Consider the following 19613-nt stretch of genomic DNA (forward strand, 5'->3'; position numbering starts at 1 on the left):
AGATTTGCTCGCCCTTCCTGCACAGAACATTACAATGTTTATAAAATATTAAATTTGTGTAGTCTGCCGGAGAAGCAATTGTTCCAAAATAAAATCAGCAGTCTAGACGAAACATAGACACCAGAACTTATCAACAGTTGTCTGACTTACATCTTCTGATGCATCTTGAGTGGGTCATAATACCAACTTTATTTTCAGTGGTGCATAAATTAATTACACGCATTTAATAACCAAAATATCATTATATTCCCCCTTTAATATCATAAAGGCTTTACGCCAGGGAAGCACTTAATGTGCAGGGGGCCATAACAGGCTATTATCCTTGTGTAATGCTATTACAGAACCAATTATGCGCCATTATACTTGCTTTTTTTGCAGTTTATGTGATTTGATCCAATCCCGCGTCCCTGACTTGAAAATTTCATCTGGGTACTTTAAAGTCTAATTTTCACCCGGGCTGAGGCAAGGGCCATCTCTCTCCGCTGAGCCCATGTCTCGGATGCATTTTAAAAGTAATTGCAAAGGGTCCCGCCGCATATCATTTGCAGACGGGAAGCGAGCATAAATCCAGAGACCCCTCGCTGTGAACAAAATCAAACTTTGCCGTGGTACGATCGCTTGGAAAGGCAAGGCGTGTGCAGAGCGGCCCCCCAAAACCCATCCGGCGGCAATTAGCCGGCGCTTTGTCAGCGCCGGGGTGCAGGCGGCGGGGCAGGGCTCGCCCGGCGCGGCACGGCGGGGCCCCGCAGCCCGGGGCACCCCGGGGCGGGGGGGGGGGGACCGCCGGGGGCCGCCGAGCCCCGGAGCGCCAACGCTCAGAAAATAATGGGATTTTGTTGCTGCTGTTCACATTCCTGGTGTTTGCTGAGAAATGACGGGTTTTTTCTTTTCATCTGGTTTTTTTTTTTCCCCTGCTCTGCACACCACGTGGGCCATTTGTAGGGCCCAATAGACCTATCCAAGTTACTCACTGTAGACAGCGCTGGAAATAATCAGATTAAGGCCAATTATGCGTGAGATTATAAAGGCAAGTGCTGAGAGGCAGAGCATGCTGTAGACAGATACAAAGACATCTGGCCACTTCCAGAACTCCGCAGAGCCCTTCTGTCTCTGCAGCCAACAACTCACAGCGCCTTATTCCAGTGCAAAATACCCCCAAACCTTACTGGTGATTTTTACTTCTGTTCGGTTTAGGTATGGATTGCTATTTTCATTTGCCTTCTGGATTTTTTAATATGACTGCATATAAATTTGAATAGTTTTTTTTTCTTGCCGAGGACATTGGTTTCCAACCCGAACACAGCTCCCAGTGTGTTGGATGCTTTAAAAAGAAGACAGCTTTTAGGTTTTATTGCTGTCTCATTTAGGCAGAATAATTTAGATTTTTTTTTAAACGTTTCATTCTTAGCTATAAGTGGTTTTTTTTCTTTATGTAATTAGTGGCTCCGGAAAGGAATATTTGAGATAATTAGATAGATAGATAGACAGACAGACAGACAGACAGACAGATAGATGGATGGATGGATGGATGGATGGATGGATAGACGGATGGATGGATGGATGGATGGATGGATAGATAGATAGATAGATAGATGGAAGAACAAGAGCTAGATAATCTGCTATTCGGGGGAAAAAAAAAAAGAAAAACAAAGAGAAGCAACAAAGTTTTACTAATTCTGATTACTGTGCACCTACCACGGAGTTTTCTGCCTTTGGCTTTTTCAGTCCGCTGCACAGGGTTAGACACTACTTTCTCTGCTTCCTCTGGGATGGGATCTAGGATTATCAGTGAGTTTCTCTAGGTGCTTTCTTCTGGTTATTCACCTGTTCTGTTCTTTCCCTCTCTCTCTGTCTTCAGGTCGTCAGGAGACACCTCGGCGGTGCGTGGCGGTGCCCGGCTGGGGAGCTGGTGCCGGCGTGTCGGTGCGGGGGGTGCGCGGAAGCCCCGCGCCCCGCGGGCTGGCCCCGGCCCCGGCCCCGGCCCCGGCCGCCGTCGGCCTCGCAGCGGCGGGCAGCGGGCGCCCACCGAGCCGCAGGGCCATGTTCTACTTCCACTGCCCCCGCAGCTAGAGGGTGAGTGTTGTCGCACAGAGAGGTGTAAGTACCAGAGCTGAACTTCGAGGGGGGGGCGGTGTGCGCTGGGGGATGGAGGGAGAAACTGTGGTCTGACTTGCTCCAAGACTGTCGGGGTACAGTTATGTGCTGAGATAAGATGCAGATCTATAAAGACAGCTAAATATAAAAGCGCATCACCTTTTTCCTTGTGAAAACACAACCCTATCGCCCCTCCCCACGCCCAGCTTTCCCCTCTTGTCACAGGATGGAAAGAAGGATTGCATGATTTTTTTTTTTTTTTTTAATTTGATTCCTGTTGGAAAGGCCTTGTTTTTACACCCCCACCCCCGTCATTTTGCCACCTGCCTCCCCTCTGTGGATAGCGATCCCGCAGTTGAGCCTCAGGCTACGAAAGAGATGCTTTTCTCCCCTCCCAGCACAGATGTTCGTGTCATGGCTGTAATCGGGACACTTTCAGGACGTGGTCACGCCTCCTCCCTCCAGCCAAAGGGACCGCATAAATCTTTAATGCTATTTTACAAACATTCTGCGGGAGGATGGGGAAAGACGGGGCTCGACTGGAAAAAAAAAAAAAAGCGGAAAATAAATATTTGGGAGGATTTTTTCTTTGTGATATTGACCAGAGGGTTTTGATTCTTTTTTTTGTTTGTTTGTTTGTTTGTTTCCTTTTTTAAAAATACGGCAGCCTTCGGGATTTCCTCGTGTCACCCCCGCATATGCCCAGGGCCCTCTGCACCCTCTCCCTCAGGCCAGCGCTCGTAGTGCGGGGAGCATCCCCGGAGCCTCGGCCGCGCAACTTCAGCTCCGGGCGGGCTGTCCTGCCGTGCCCGGGCACTGCCGGCGCTCGCCGCGGCTGCACGGCGGGGGAAGCCACCCGTCCCCGTAAAATCCTCCTGCCCGCCCACCCGGCTCCTTGCACGGGCATCACCCGTCGAGCAAGGGGCTTTCCCCGCTGTAGCGCTGCCAGGAAGAGGTGGTCCAGCGGTTTCATCCTCCTCCGGGGAAGGGTCATCCCCCCTTTAAGCACGGCTGCCCCAGGGCCAGCGGACCCAAGCCGGTCCGCGCATCGCCGGCTGGAAAATTCGCTTCCCGAAGTTGTCTCTGGCCCCGCCGGGGGAGCCGGGCTGGGCAGGGCAGTGCCGGGGGTCCCTCCGCACCCCGCCAGCCTGCCCTGCCGCCCCTGCCTGTGCCACCGAGCGCTGGGGCGGCTTTGTTCGTTAGTTTTTGGCAGGCAGCTTTGGAAACGTGCTCTCGTTTGTTTGCTTGCTTGTTTGTTTGTTTCTCCGGTGGCAGTTTGGGGCTGGTGCCTGGTTTTGGCGGCCCGAGCCGGGGAGCGGTCCCCGCAGGCTGCAGCCTCTCCCGGCGACGGGGGCTGCGGGCGGAGTGCACCGAGCCGGGGCCGGCCCCTCGCTCTCCCGGCGTGGGCAGCAGCGGGGCGGGGGGGTGGCCGGTCTGCCCTGCTAAAGGGTGAAAACAGGGTAGAGCATCCCAAGTGAAAAAAAACAAAAATACACCCCCCGTCCAAAAAACCCCCCCACCCAACCATCACCAAACCGAAGAAGCCGCAACAGAGAAGCCCTTTTCGGCCAGCGTTTTCAGTGGGTTTGGGCACCCGGGGAGGCCTGGCGGTGCCGGAGGGAAATGACCGGGCTCTGGGGGTCACCAGGACAGTATTTTATTCTCTGATGAGCATCTCCCAGGGCCGCAGCGAGCCGTCCGTCTGTGCGAGGAGGGGGCTCGGGGCCGTGTTTATCTTCCAAACGATGCTGCAAGATGAGCGGCGACCTCCAGCCCCTGTGCCCCGAGGCGGGGCCGGCCCGGCCCGGGGCGCTCCACCGGGCAGGGCTGTGAGTAGGGTCCTGGAGACACTCAGAAATGCTTCTGTAGGTTTAAGTATTTTTCTGTTCCGTGGTTTTTTGTTGTTTTGGCTTTGGTTTAGGTTTTGGGTTTTTGTTTGGTTTGATTTGGTTTGGGTTTTTTTACCCTGTTTTGTCAGCGAACAGAAAGGGAGCGAAGCATTTCAGCCAGGGCATGGGGGATGCGTAACTGGGGGAGCCGTGAAGGCCGGGGTCTGCTCCACGGAAGGTGGTTTGCATCCCGGCGGGCCATCCGCCCTCTCCCGGCCTCCGACCAGGGACAAACTCCCAGTGCCCCAATCTCCCCCTCGGGCCCCTCGAACCCCCCCGTCGGGGAAGGGCAGGGGCTCCTTCCTCCAGCCTCGCTGCCAAGTCCCGGCCGTTCAGCCGTGGCCGAGCCCCTCGAGCGTTCCCGCCGCCCCCGGTGCTCGGCGCTGTACGAAGCCCCGTGCTCGCGGTTCGCTTCCAGGGATGAGGGCAAGCACACGGTGGGGCAGCTCGGCCGCTGCTCGAAGGGTGCGTGAGAGTGCGGGGAGAAAACTGCCAACGGCCCCAGTCCTGCTCCTTCCAGGCACGGGGGCTTCCCCTTGCTCTCCCGGAAGACAGGCAGGGTTTTTTTACGAGCTCGAGCTGCCGTCACCACACCTAGGTCAAAGCCTCGTCTCTTCGTCCTTTTAAAACACAAATGGCCCGGAAAAGACCCTTTCCCCGGGGCGGGCTGCCCCTCACCCGCGGCGGGGTGAGCTCAGGTCGGCAGGACCCCCAGGTGCCGGCAGGAGCCCCCGGTGCCGGCAGGACCCCCCAGCCCGGTGGGGCACCCGCTGCCCAGGCGGTTCCTGCGGTGCTTCCGAGGCCGGCCGAGGCGCTCGGGGCTCCGCGCCCCGCGGAAACGGGGCAGCACTCCCGCCCGCTCCGTCCCGCTCCCGAACGGCTCCGAGCCGCCGGCCGCGCCGGGGTGGCCCCGGCTCCCGGCCCCTTGCCCCCTCCTGGGGCGCGGCGGGGGCTGCGGCTCCGCGCCCCGCGGCCCCTAACGCGGCTCTCCGCCCGCAGGCGCGGCCCCCTTCGGAGGTCACTCCGCCGGCGACTTCGACGACGGCTTCCTGCGGCGGAAGCAGCGCCGCAACCGCACCACCTTCACCCTGCAGCAGGTAGGAGCCTGCTCCTCTCTGCCCCCTGACCTGCACCCCGATTGCCCCCTGCCTGCTCCCTGCCTGCCCGCCTGCCTGCCTGCCTGCCCTCTGCACGCCCTGCACCGCCGGGCTCCCCGCCCGGCCCGCTGCCTCGGGCGGCCCCGCTTTCCCCATCCCTCGCAGAAACCTGCCTGGGGCAGCTGGACAGACGCCCCCCGAGGCGGCAGCCCCCCGGCCCGGCCCGCGCTCCCAGCCGTGCCCTGCCCCTGACAGATGTTCGCTCTCCTCTCCTCCACCAGCTCGAGGCACTGGAAGCCGTTTTTGCTCAAACCCACTACCCCGATGTGTTCACTAGGGAGGAGCTGGCTATGAAAATCAACCTCACGGAAGCCAGGGTGCAGGTAAACATTCCGGGGAATTATTTAACTCTCGGCTATTCAAACTGGCAAACTTTTTTTTTTTTTTTTTTTTGACATCATGACTGCAGAGTGCACATTTGGCCAAAGAACGCAAATGAAGACGATCTGTCATTTTCATGATGCACTTTAATAACATCAACATAATGTGGAATATTAGATTAGGTTGATTAATCGGTCATTCATAATTAACTAGTGATAATGTTCTACACTAATTTGTCCGCGTCTCCAAGGTACTAAATTACATCAATGCACATCCATTTCCTTGCTTTTGGAGGGGGTGTGTGTGGAGAAAAGAGCTGAGACGTGATTCTCCAAAGCAACTATGACCACTGTCGAGCAATGGGGTTAGTCAACTGCAGGGAGCCCAGCTGCCAGGAAGAAATCTTCTGCACCTCTTCAACTTTTCTCCCTTTTGCCTTCTTTCTAAACACTTAATTTGGACAGCTAAAGAGCCTGCAGAGCAATTCCCACACCTTTAATATGATCCAAGAAATACCATTGGCCATGAGTACTCTCTTTCCACCCCCACTCTTTTCCACCCCTTCCTTTCTTCCTTCCTTCCTTCTCCCCACTTTTTTTCCCCCCTTTTTTTTTGATCCAGGTGTTTGCTTTTCCATATCCGGGGATTAAATTTGTGTGTCTACAAGCTCTGCTAAGAAGAGCAGTCCTGCAATTGTCAGAGATGGATCCCTATAACTCCGCAGGCATCCACCACAGTGTTGCAAACCATTTTTTTGAACACGATTATGTATTCATTTTGTTTATGGGGCTTTTCTGCACGCTGTTTTTTTGGTGTTTTTTTTTTTTTATTTAGGTGCTCGGGGTTAAGACTATGCAAAGATCTAATTGTAGGAAATATAATAGCTTGCCTTTTGTTCCCTAGGGTCATGTTAGTATCTCTTAAAACCCAATGGCTGAAGAGAGATAATGGAATTCACCGCAGTAAATTGGGGATTGTAAACAAATTATTTCTCCTATAATCAGATTATGCGATCCTGATTATTAAATCTGAACATGAATCATTGGTCATATGCGGGCAAATTAAACTGATTATTATTTGGAAATGAAAATCTCCTTTTGCCACTGCATTGTAGGTACTGGCTTAAAAAAAAAAATAATAAAAAATGCCATTTTGGCTATTGGTGCCTAAAGACTGAACTGCAAATTGAGATAAATGGGACAATTATTGAGCATTCAGAAGTGGAAGATCATAACTTCTTCCTGAAAGGTGCAAGGGTGAGATAGGGGTGGTGACAATTAGATTGCTGAGGACTGGTGTTTAGCCTTGTTGTTGGCTATTATGCAAACAGACAATAGATGCAAGCATTTGTTTAGCCTGCTTTCATGCAGGGACATGGGGAAACACAGAGGATGGGAGATATGTTTACATTTATACCCCTTGCTCATTCAAATATGATTAATGTGCTATAAAGCAGAGTCTTAATCGAAGATGATGTTGTCAAACAATAACTAAATAGGGAAATAAACGACTTCATCATGCTCTTTCCTCAGAAGCAGGCGAACTGTCAGTGCAAAGTCATTAAAATATGATAATGAAAAATAGCTCAATTAAATGTTGTTATAGCTGTGACCTTCATTCAATTAAGACACAAGAAAGTGTCTGCATTTTGCTTTGCATTTAACTGCTCTAAATTTAGAATATAGATAAAATCATTATTCAACGTTTGCTGATACATGCAATTAAAAGGCAGCTAACTAAAATGGAGTTGTAGGAGGAGAATAATAATAATAACAATCTCGCCTATACTTGAAGTCATGTATTAAAATGTGGATTTCCTGACCTCAAGAGAGGCTTGGCATTTTCCACCTCAAATAAGGTGCTTTCAGAGCATCAGCTCCAAGGTAAATGGAAAAAAAAAAGTGTTTGGACTAAAAGTCGGGGGATAAAATCATGAACATGAATATTCGTATTACATTACAGGGAAAAAATAAGTTTTGGAAACTGGTGTGTATTAAACTGCAGAATGATCTTCCAAAATTAGTATCTACCACCTTTTGAGTCCTCTAAATGCAGACTGGACAAATATGTCAGAGGAATAACAGCAAGTATCAGTTCTCTCCAGGAAATAGGCTGGATAAGATGGCCTAATACATACCTTTTCATTTCTGACCTCTCTGATTCTAGCAGCAGCTCATTTAAAGACTTATATATGGTTTTGTCAGAGTTCTTAGATGCATATTTAAGTCCATCCCTATACAAAAGGCTTTTAGATGTGTTAAAACATAGAAATCAGTGAGAATTAAATGTGTGCATAAAGGCGAGCACACGTCTAAATGTTTTGCTAACTGGCACAGTAACATCAAACCCCTTTTTTATTCTAAATGACTGATTTCACTAGAGTAACAATTAACAATTTCCTTGCTTTGCATTTGGCTAAACGTGGTATTCAGCCTGGATTGCTCTCCTGCTCCAGGTGTGGTTCCAAAATCGAAGAGCTAAATGGAGGAAAACAGAGAGAGGTGCTTCCGACCAAGAGGGCTCTAAGGAAACAATGGCTGAGGTGGCTCCTCCTGCGAGGAATTTAAATTCCCCTTCTCCAGCAGATCAAACCAGGAATAAAAAAGAGGGTCTGGAGATCCAGCAGAGGTAAGAGTAATACGTGTTATCAACTGCCTCTGTTTGGGGCAAGGATGCATCATACGTATGTACATACATACAGACTTGCCTGCTGCTAAGCCTTGACCTACACAGTATCATCTTCAGGTACAGCCCAAATCATTAGAAGATGAGCTGTCTCTCGTGCAACTCACTGCTCCCTGCGGAGATGCTGAGAAGCTGGTGGCTGTGGGAGGCTAATGTTATCCAGGCTTGGTCCCATCTAGTTGGACGCCGAGACACCAACGTGTTTGTGTGCATGCACAAATGTTGTCTTTGGAGTCAGCTAGTTCTGGTTTTGTAAGGAAGTTGTTTTCTCTTCTCCATCAGCCTGAGTCGAGCAGTGGGTCCTACAGGACCTTTCTTCCCTTCCTGCCTGCCAGGGACTCTTCTCAACACAGCCACCTACGCACAAGCTTTATCCCATGTCGCCTCTCTAAAAGGTAAGTGACCTTGTTTAACTTCAGGGATAAGCTCAAAGAGCAGCTCTTTCAAGCTAAGCAGCATGGTCCCACTTGAGGCAGTGGGGAAGCCTTTGGGAAATGATGGATCCTTCTTTCTCTTATGATTGGCAGTAATTGCACTGACCGATGCTGCAGGTACAGGAGTGAGTCTCCTGTTGTAACTTGTAGCATCATTTGTGGTGGAGCTCCTTCATTTTACTTACTTAGTTTTAGTGAGGTCAGGGTTTGTCTCAAGGAGCAAAGCAGGTAGGGTTTGCTCCTTTAGAGTTTTCTTTGCATATGCTTTCTTTTAAGAGTCAAATTTATACTAATAAATTAGTTATACACATCCTTTTGCATTATACATTACCTGGCACCATTACTGATGCCTCATCCGCTCTTTGCATGCAGTTTCCTTTGCAGTACATCTCTGCACAATGCCAGACCTTTCTCTTCTTGAGCAGTAGGTCCCCTTTGAGAACTTGGATAAAGCGTGTGCATGGGGACAGGGGAAGATACAAAGTAATTCCTCATTACCTGGGACCCAGGCTTCAGGAAGGGTATATCCAGTGTCCATATCCTTTTCAGTTCCCAAAAAGCAGCAGTATGCATCTTTTAAAAATAAATCACCAGCTGATCCATTAGCTGTTCCTAGTCTAACAATTTATAAGACTAAGGGTGTAAGCAGGATGAATTCAATTTATAGATTTATAGGATGTAAAGCCTCATAGCACTGCCAAGCACAAAGTGGCACATACATTTACTCTATGCCCCAATGTGGTGCAATAATTTGTGAAGAAAGTTTCCCAGTTTAAGACCCTCCACTACGAACACAAATGTCCTCTAATACCTCTCACTATGTTCTCTGGCATACCTCATGCTCTTTGAGAGTATTTCCAGTTAAATCAGCATTGCCAAGGTATAATCCTGAAGCAAATGCTTGGAACTGCTGAGTTGCATTAAGTCCAGTGTCCTGGCCCCTGTTCCCCTTTCCCTCCTGTCTTTCCAAAAAAGCTGAAGCCAGACACACCATACAGCTACTGCTATTTTGATAGGTGTGGGACCTGTGCTTTTGAATAAAGAAAAGCCACACAGGTGTGACCCGAACCCTAAAACTTAAAGGATGGCTGTCAACCTAAACCCCGTAAGTGGGCAGCGGCTGTTGGACTGCATGAGTCCTCTTGATCTCTGCCCGTGACTGCAAAGTCTTGGGGCAGAGAGTTTTGGCTTCTTCCATTGGGCGGGAACAGCCTCTCTGGAGTAGGTACAGATGAAATTCTTCAGGCAAAAAGATTGTTCATTGATAAATGTAGTCCCAGGCAGGTTGAAAGGTGTGGAAAAGGGGTTGTGTTCAGTGAGTGATTTCGGATGGAAGTAAGGGATTTTTTTTTTCTTAAAATTTACATTTAAGCATTTTCAAAATTAAATGCATCAATACGTTGTTCTCACTTGTTTCATGGTTAAATACAGCTAAATTTTAAGAAAAATAACCCCAATAAATGAAAGCCAAGAAAAAAGAAATAAAAATGAATGAAAAAACATTGTCATGAGGGTTTTTTTTAGTTTTATTTATTTGGAAGACTTCCAGATATTCTTTTCTGTGATTTTACGGCTCAGCCACTAAATTGAGAAATTAATAATTTGCTCCTTTTTGCTTGATAGCAGTTTTACAACCTAGGGGCAGGAAAAATCCTATTCCTGAATCTCTTGTAGAGATACTTATTAGATAGTCAGTTGCCCATGCTAAGAGGCAGTGTCCCTGCAAAACTGGTCCTAAATGTAAATACAGATATTTTTACAATTTGTAGAGGGATGGTCAGTTATCAGATGCATGCATATTCTCTTGATGAATGTTGTCAGCTACACGTGCAGTTCATTGCTGAGAAGTCCAGTTTATATTTCCTGCCTGGCACTAGAGATCTCCAGATACCTGCAAGGGGACTGGGATAATGTAGTGTATTTTGATTTTAAGAAATCCAGTTACAGATTTGCATATCTGCATATCCACCTACCAGGAGCTTTGTGGAGCTGCCTATGCCTGTCAGCATATTGTTATACTTGCAAGGAACTGGTAGACTGAGCTGCTGCTTTGAGGGGAGATCTTTTTCTTCTGCAGCTAGGTCAGAAATGTCAAATTTTGGCTTTGAGGTTAAGGGGGAAGAATTTGCTGTTCTGTAAGGTGGCAAATTTGATTTATACAAGCAGAGAATAATTGTAGCATATTTCTTGTGGTATTTATATATGGAGTGTTGTCTCCTCTTTCCTTGGCTCATCTGCACAACTTCCTCTTTCCCTGTTTCTCCAAGAGAAGCTCACTAGGGCTGGGATAGGGGCTGTGCACAGCAGACCTTGAGCTTCGGTCTCGTTAATTGGCAAGAATGAACAGGACAATCTCTAGAGGTTCTGAGTGGACTAAAAGTATCACAGGCCTGATTTGCATTTTGTTTTTCTTTGGTATGGAAACACCAGGTGAATCATGGTTCATCTAAACCAATGTATTTGAGAGCACAGCCAAGCTCACATGTCAATCTGGAGGAAGAGATAATGGTTGTGGGGTGGAAGAAAAGGACAAGGAGAGACACAGTGTTCACAAAACCTTTATATGACCTTCTTCGTCTTGCTCAATTCAGTTTGTTTGACTCTCCCTTCTCATTCCCCCTTTGAGCTAGGAGCTGATTTGTACACTTTAGGCCTGCCAAAGGACGACTAACCCTACATTTAGGTGGACATCAGTCTGTGTCCTTATGTGTCTTAATGAAGTGACCTAAGCCTCTCCCTTGAGAATCTAGTCGCATTTTGCAGCAGAAATGCCGACAGGACTCTGCCACAGTGATTCTGAGGGCATAGGACTTTATGCCACATGAAATCCCATCAAACTCAGCACAGGACATAAAATTCTGAGCAGTTTGGTTTGTGGATTGCTTGGATAAGGAGAAATTCAGCAACTAGTAAGGTTTTCCAAGATTTTGCAAGTTTTATTGAGGAGTGAAATGGTCAAGAGCTCTTCCTGGTATCTCTCTTGTGCCAACCCTGCTTTGAAATTACCAGGAATTCTTTGTGCTTTTGAAAGCAAAACAGTTGCTCCAGAATCAAATCACCATTTCACTACCAATGGATGCATGACCCCACTTTCTTCTATGCAAATGTCAAATTAAATGCAGCTCCTCTATGTGGATCCTGTAAATAGGTATGTATTCCCACCATTGGGAGAATAATCCTGGCCAGTAAAGGGAATTATGTTCTTCAGTAAGGCCATAAAAGCTGCCTGCAGACAAATGGGCACTCTCAGCACATCAGATACTACTGGGAAGTCTAGGTTGTTTTCTTATTCTTTTGAGGAGACCAGACGTGCTTTGTTGGGCTTGTGAGCCAACACTTTGTTGGTGTCAGTGAGTAATATTTGACTGATGCTTTAGAAGGAGACAATTAAAATCAATACAGTGAATAACAAGTGATGATGGTGGTGTAACTAATTAATAATTATTTTATGCTCCCAGGGACCATTTTCATTCTGCCACCTGAGAGTTCTCTGTCTTCTGTAAAGAAACTAATACATCTCTTTCTCCTTCTCTGACTTTGATTGCTTGGCTCCAGACCCAGATTTCCAAGGCTGCATAAAGTGTCTAGGGCACATGGTTCCTGGATCTAATTTGTAGTGTAAGGATACAATAGTTGATGATGAAGTTGGTCTAGCAGAGGCAAGAAATCTCAGGACAGCGTAGCATGGGGCAGGGACTGAGCCTGCAACTTTGCTTTTGGAAAGGCTGCAGTGCACTGTAGGCTTGTGTCACGCTTTGTGTGGCTCTGCAACTCTTCAACAGGCAGCGCTCATCTGAACCCCACATGTGCCAGTTCTAGGTAAATGGGGGATATTTTTGGAGCATGAGACTAGATCTGCTCTGATGAATGAGAACAAAGCTATTCTCCCTAAGCACTATGCCCCATGAACCCTGCTGTCTCTGAAACGGAGATTTTTTTTTTCCTCAAAGGGATGGTATTACCACTGCAGGCTGTTCTGTGAAGAAAGCAGGCCAGCTATACAATAGCAATCAGAACTGTAATTCAGAGCATAGACTGTTCCAGAGAAGAGTATACTACCACTGGACAGTTTTTCTCTGTTTCTATCAAATATTCTCTATTTAGTAATACAACAGACCTTTTCCTTTCCTTAGGTGAGTCCTCTCCCTCTCTGAAGTATATAGCACATTGGAGGCTGTACTTAGTAGCAAGCATCTGTTAACTACCATATCACCTCACGACGTACTATTCTTTCAGGAAATACAATTTCTCATTTGAAAAATTAACATAAGTTCATAATTTCTGTGGTATATGGGGCTTCCTACTTCAGAGTTTTAGTTCTTCACCACTGGCCATAGTCAGGAAGAAGGTTGGCTCGCATAGATGAAATTTCTGGTGTTTGTTACTCTCTGAAATTGTCCTAATTTGACAACTATGCTACTTCATTGTGGTGACTTCGACATTTCCATGATCTTCCAAGATGAATCACTTACTGTAAACCATGCATCTGCAGTCCATTTAGTAGATTTAATTGCAGACCTCAAATATGAAGGGAAAATACTTGTTTTATTTATGGGCTGTATAACAATAGAGTCATCAGGAGAAGCTAGTGTTCTGTGCAGAGAGAGACCTCAAAGTACCTTCTTAATGGATGACAGCATGAATGCAATTCATTAATGTAGAAGATATTATTAATGGGCGTAAACAAAAATCTCCGTTTTTTAGCGGAAGTGTTCTACCATTCTGGTGGCTGAGGGCAAGAGTGTGTCTGTTACATTCCACTGAAATTTCCCCAGACCCCGTGATGAGTGCAGTGTATGAGGAGAGAAATAATTACACTTGCCAGGGAATTACTTTCATAATTCACCCACAGCTCTGCTCTGTGCAAGTTATAGCTCAGTTGGTTTTCATGGCACCTCCACACCACTGATAGAGAGGTAGGATTGCATTATGCACATCAAAGTGGATATTCGAGGGCACCATTGATTAGGCTCTTTTATGGTTTGTTGCTGCTGTGGTTGCTGTTGTTCATATTAGGGAGGCTTAATTGCAGTATCCAGGAAAAAAAACACAACAACTAGAACTGCCCATCCATTACTTTTCAATTTCTATTATGGAAAGATGAAGAGAATTTGCCTGATTCCATTGGGCAATTCCCATTGCCAAGGCTGAGAAAGAAGTGTTCAAGGACCCGACTTACCCTTGAACGGGTGTTTACTGAATTGAAGCACCACTGCTTACCATAAGACTGGGGAATGGGAATCAAAACTCTTGGGGTCCTTCATTTTCTCTGTCATTCTTGATTACGGACTTACTGACTTTTCTCATGTAATATAGCAAATATATCAAGTGGGTTGTTTGGCATTTTCCCTAATTTACCTGCCACTGTGACTTTAGAGAATTTAAAACATTTCTTTAGTTTGCTGCAGATGCACAGACCTTGAGCAAATTACTTGGATTCCTGTATCATAGGTCCCTGACTCTAGCACTGCTCTACCTCACAAGTAGATTTTTTTTAGTCTTTATCACAAATATTAGGGAATATGCAGATACTAGGAGCCCTAAGAGCCATGGGAAGGAAATGGGTGCTGGCTTATTCCTCCAAGACAAATCTTGATTAGGTTAGTGGGCCTTAGCTGGGAAGGGGTTCCTATTGACCCCTCTTGGAGTGACACACATCAGCAGGATTTAGGGTCAGATCATGTTTTTGATGTGGAAGGGAAGAGTGGTAAATGGTTGCTGAGCTGACAGTTTTCAAAGGACTGGTTCTGTTCTCACAGCTCTTGTCGGCTTTGCTGCCAGCTTTCCTGTCCAAACAGGCAAGGTCCCGGCTTCTGAATTATTTTTTTGGAACAGTACTAATTGCACAAATAAAGGAGGATGAAATCCTCCAGTTCCAGTGTCAAGTTATTTACACAAAAAGGCTCCTGCTAGTGCAACTGAGCCAGATCATCAGCTCTTTGTTGTTTGCATTGGGCATATAGGGTTCACAAGCAAAGGAGATGTGAAATTATAACATTTGGACTCTGCTGTCAGCTCTGAAGTGCTCTTCCAGCCTCTGGGCAGCACAGGGTGCGTTCCACACTTAACCAGCTTAGGCACTAGAAGGAGGAACCATCTAGCACAACTTTAGCAGCCTTGAGGCTACCCTAAATTATACTGGGAGCATCTGGTGCCTCTCCATTTCAGGCTTTAAGTTCATGCCTTTCTCGTTCTTCCGAACCTCCTGATTCAGAGCTCAAGAAGGTTTGGATAAAGCCACTTTTGTTTTTCCTGCTTGTGCCTCAGGCTTTAATAGTCAGAGTGTTGGCGTCATGTATGAAGACCAAGAAGGAGCTCCCTTTGAATCAGCTCTCACTGGTAAACGACACTATGAACTCGAGGTTGTTGTTGACCTTCCAACCCTTGTGAAAGTGATTTCAGAGTTTATGAGGATTTAGAGCTCAAGCAAACCAATGTGACTACTATCAGAAGAAAACAATACTTAAATCAAGCATATTTTCTCTGAAAACTAAACAGCATGCATTGACAGGTGAGGATTTTAAATGGGAATTTTTCCTCACTTCCCTCCATGTCAGGTTGCTGTTCAGCTGTCCACATCAAATGCTGATATGCACAAATACTGAAAGAGGAAAGGAACTGGGTTTTTTGCCTTTTGGAAAGGCTATCTATTAAATTCTTTAAACTGTTGAGTTGAAATGCAAAATATATATTTTAAATACTTATGTATCCATATGGGCCCAGCTCCCACCCGACTATTCTCAGCTGAAACTGAACCTTGGAACTGCACAAAAGGGTCTGCAACCAAAATTGTAGATCAAATATCGTTACAATTGAAATGTGATGTTGGCAGAGACAAGACAGAACTAATTTAATTTTTCCTGTCAGTCTCTGTAGTAGATCAATTAAACTGCCAAGTGGATCAAATATTTCAGACTGTATTTATTACATTAAGTATTTATGTTCAGGCTAAGCATTTAAAGTATGATCTCATATAGGAATACAAGGAGGTTCAGATCAATTCAGCAGAATTTGCTGTAAGTTAATGGAAATCTAATTGTGTATTTTAATTTTGTGTACAGGAGGCAGTAAGTTCCTGAAAGAAAGAAAACAGTACCCTGTTTGTAATGTAGCAACTTGATCCAAATCCCATTAAAGTAATATCAGACTGTCATAGATGTTAGTGGAAGCTGGATCAAGATCTAGGGCTAACGGCTTAACCCTCACTGATTTTGATGGGAGCTAGGTGCCTAAACGCCTCTGAGGATCCGAAATAAGTAGGAACGATTCCTTCCTTCCCCACTGTGGACTTAGGGTTACTGCAATAAGATGTAAAAGAACATTGATGTCTGCTATATGTGGATGTCTCTTTCTTGGTGAAAGTCACATCCCTGTCCATCGTGGGCTGACTGACGGGCAGGTGGAGACCTTGGGCTTTTGTGCCAGCAAAATCTGATACATTTCACTGGACATACTACCCGCAGACACAGGCAATTGTAAGGTAGATTCAACCTTCCTTACAACCTACGTTAAAGAGAAAGAGGGCTAAATCCTACTCTCCTGTATTCTAGCTGGACCCTGGAGCAAATGACACTTGTTACTTTACATTTTTTCGGGTGTGAGCTGTTGTTTGCAAGTGTTTTCACCTCAGTGAAAATGAAAGGAATGGTTTATGGGTGCATTATTGCTAGAGAGAGCCTAGTTTCCACCACAGGTAACTGCACCCTCAGGTTGCAGAGCCACTAGGTAATATCAGGTCTAATTATTAAGCAAAGAGCTTAGATTGGTACTGAAGACTGATAAATATTTTATTCCTCTCTAACAATGGAATGAAAATTATTCTTAGGGGATGGAGCTGATTCTCGCTCTTTTGAAAAGGGGAAGACTCTTTTCCACTTCTCCCCACCTCCCACTAAGCAGACCATGGCTGTGTTCGGTCCTGCGTCAGGTACCGCAGATGGGCCAGCCCTGCCCTCAGCCTGGGAGCCGAACACCTGCGTTCGAAAGTCTTGCTCAGTTTGTGTTAGAAAGCAGCAGTGCAAAGACAACTGATGCAGAGGCAGGCCTCCGTGCTCCCTCATTTCAGAGCTGAACCTTAAGACAGTGGGGCTTAATAGCAGTGAAAAAACAGACTTCTGTGTGGCTTCTGCAGCTAAAGACCTGCTGCAAACTGTAGAGACTCTGAAGTGCCGATCTTCCTCTCCTCCCTCTTGTTAAAACAGTGGCCATCCAGCGCCCCTGAAGTGGCTGTGATTCAACAGGGCAAAAAAACACTTTATGAGTGTGGTTGGTGGTGGCAAAAACTGTAAGCTGTGTTTACTGAGTGGATTTTGTTATAAACCCTCCTTCTGACCTGCTCAAAGCAGCCACAGAATTCAAGGTTGAGCTTCCTAGTGCTAAATGCAAAAAATGGAGGATTTTAGTCAAGTGGTGAAACTTGCTTGTGCAATTCGTTTGAATGCCTGGACCCATGGAAATGTTGGTCTGCTGATCATATGCTCTATCAGAGGAGTATTACAAGAGAAAAGACTTTCCAGTTACATTAATAACTTGTCCCTTGTAGATTCTGGTTTTTAAAATGCAAAGAGTACTTTTTCCTGAATGTTACCCGCAAGCTGCTAATCTCTGACAATTGCTGTGGAGAAGTCTTGCCAACATTCTAAAAACAAACAACTGTCTGCCTTCATCCCTAGCAGCTGGGTGCTGACCCGTTGCTACCGAGAGCAGAAGTGTAAAAGAAAGACTACCTGCTCCCTGCAGGTTATTAGTTCCATCACTTAGTCATGAGCCATTTAACTCAAATATTAACTGCAGAAATTAAAGCAAGTCCTTGGCTTGGAAAGATCAGAGGAAGACATTGCATCGTGTCAGGATGTGCGCGGCTGGGCTGTTTCTTGTTGGGAGGTAGCGTATCAGCAAAGGACAGGCTTTGCCGGGGGTGTAGAAGACGATGTGGGGTTTGTGTGCCCCTGAAACCCCTGGAAAACTGGTGTCACCCAACATTTCTCACCAGAGAGCAAATGAAAGTAGTAGCTCAGCCATCCCACCCTGCCTCCCCTCCCTACTCCTCTGACACATTCTCCTTCATTCAATAGATGCATCTAAGCTAGGTACCAGGGTGGCTTTTTGGATGGACTGCATGTCCTGCCCAGTGGCCAACCTACACTTCCAGGTGTGCTTGTTTGGGAACTGGCCCAAGTCCCAGTGTTATCAAAGATAAACCAGAGGAAGAGCCTGCAGTGGTCCAGCTCAGGAAGGCAGCTGGTGGAGTGAGGACTGCCTCTGTCAGTGGGTTGCAGGGGAGCCTTTTGGCTTAAAGGGAGAGGAATACTCATTTCACCCTCTCTCCAGTGTTTTATTGCCTGCTTGGAACAGCCCATGTGTCTGAGATTACAGGGTAGAGATGGTCTGGCCCGTCTCTCCTGATGGGACTCTTAAGCCATGTCAGCAGCAGCAGCTTTAGGTGGCCTTGGCTCACTTCTGGAGGCTGTTCTCTTCGAGGTGCCATCCTGAAGCAGCACAGACATTGAGTGGGTGAAGGTAGAACAGACTCTTGCAGGTAGACATGATGCCAATAGTTGGCAGGGCCTGGCCAGGAAAAACCTATCTCATCTCATCTCACCTCACCTCACAGTGAGATAGGAGACGGTCATTAGTTCCTGCATAACAACCGGAATATTTTCACCTTTCTTTCTGCAGTAATCTTCCAGGTGTAGATAAGTGATGGGACCCCCACACTCACCCAACAAATGCAGCTGCCCAAATTGATCAGGCTTCAGTGTGCAGGTGGAGGGCAGGGGACACCTCCAGCATGGGGCTGATGGTAGCCACAGAGCAGCAACTTGGTATGAGAGCAGGGGATGAGCTCAGCCTCGCTTGTGGGGAAATCTCATGTGTGATCTAAGCTTCACTGCTTGCTTCTGACTCTGCTTGCCCTCGCTTACTCTGTTTGTCACCCTGGATGACTCACAGTGTAAGATCCTTCACAGCGGGCCTCAGCAGAACAGGATCTGGCTTTTCTAGCCCTGATCCGGAGAACATCTACGTACCCACTAAAGGTCAATAGGGGAAGGGGTTGTTGCCATTCGAGACTCCAACCCCATCTCTGCTCTCTCCAGATTGACCATGGAGGGAACAGTCAGACAGTCCCCATGACCTTCCCCATCAGTGATGGTGCCTTGTCTCCTTCCTCCCCAGGGAGCCCGCTGTGCTCGTGCTGCGTTCCAGACCCCATGGGCCTCTCCTTCCTGCCCACGTACGGCTGCCAAAGCAACCGCACCGCCAGCGTGGCCGCGCTGCGCATGAAGGCCCGGGAGCACTCGGAGGCTGTGCTCCAGTCTGCCAACCTCCTGCCCGCCACCAGCAGCAGCCCCACTTCTCCCACCAAACCCGGCCCTGAGGGCAGCCAGGACAAGCAGCCCTCTCCGGCCAAGGAGCACATGGAAGGGGAGAAGAGCGTATGAGACCAGACCGGCGCCGGCCCCTCAGCTCAGGGCAGGGACCTGCCGCCGGGGCTCTGCCGTGGGGTGAACTGCAGTGTGGCCGTGCCCCAGCAGGATGTCATGGGGCCACCAGGGACCTGGCAGATCTGAATGGCCTCTTTGGCTGCCTTTCATGCACCCTTGCTTTCTTGCGCCGCTGTAGGTTCATTCCCCTGATTTATCGGCACTATCTGTGTTTGGAAACGTTCGTGAAACTGTTTTTAGCCCCACCTCCACATCCCAGGGACACCAAGACGCCCAGGATCCTGGCTTGCTCCCACAAATCTCAGCTTCCCATCCCACAAGAGATGGAGGGTTGGCAGCAGGGCAGCACTTCCAGATGCGAGGTCTGGGGCACGAGAGGCATCCAGGCATCATTCACCCCACCACGCACAGCAGAGGTGAAGGAATACGCAGGTATATACCAATTTGGCCTGCTGTTTTCTGATGGCATTTGACTTCAACCAAATCTATCCCAGGCAAGCCATGTGTAAGAGAAGCAGAAAATAGAACGAAACTCTTCATAATTTTTTCCCTCTCCCTTCTTTTCCCCAAAAGTGAAACTTTCCATGG

At 47.4% G+C, this 19613-nt stretch overlaps 1 protein-coding gene across 1 annotated transcript; it reads left to right on the forward strand.

The window, feature by feature from the left end:
• Nucleotides 1-4114: 4114 nt before the first annotated feature.
• On the forward strand, nt 4115-19022 carry DRGX (dorsal root ganglia homeobox). Its single transcript, XM_050899137.1, has 6 exons — nt 4115-4448; nt 4983-5080; nt 5362-5463; nt 7917-8089; nt 8429-8541; nt 18757-19022. Exons 1-6 carry the CDS (start codon nt 4115-4117, stop codon nt 19020-19022), a joined length of 1086 nt encoding a protein of 361 aa, XP_050755094.1.
• The last annotated feature ends 591 nt before the right edge of the window (nt 19023-19613 follow it).

The sequence above is a fragment of the Gymnogyps californianus genome, chromosome 6, assembly GCF_018139145.2.
Source record: "Gymnogyps californianus isolate 813 chromosome 6, ASM1813914v2, whole genome shotgun sequence".
Lineage (NCBI taxonomy): Eukaryota > Metazoa > Chordata > Aves > Accipitriformes > Cathartidae > Gymnogyps > Gymnogyps californianus.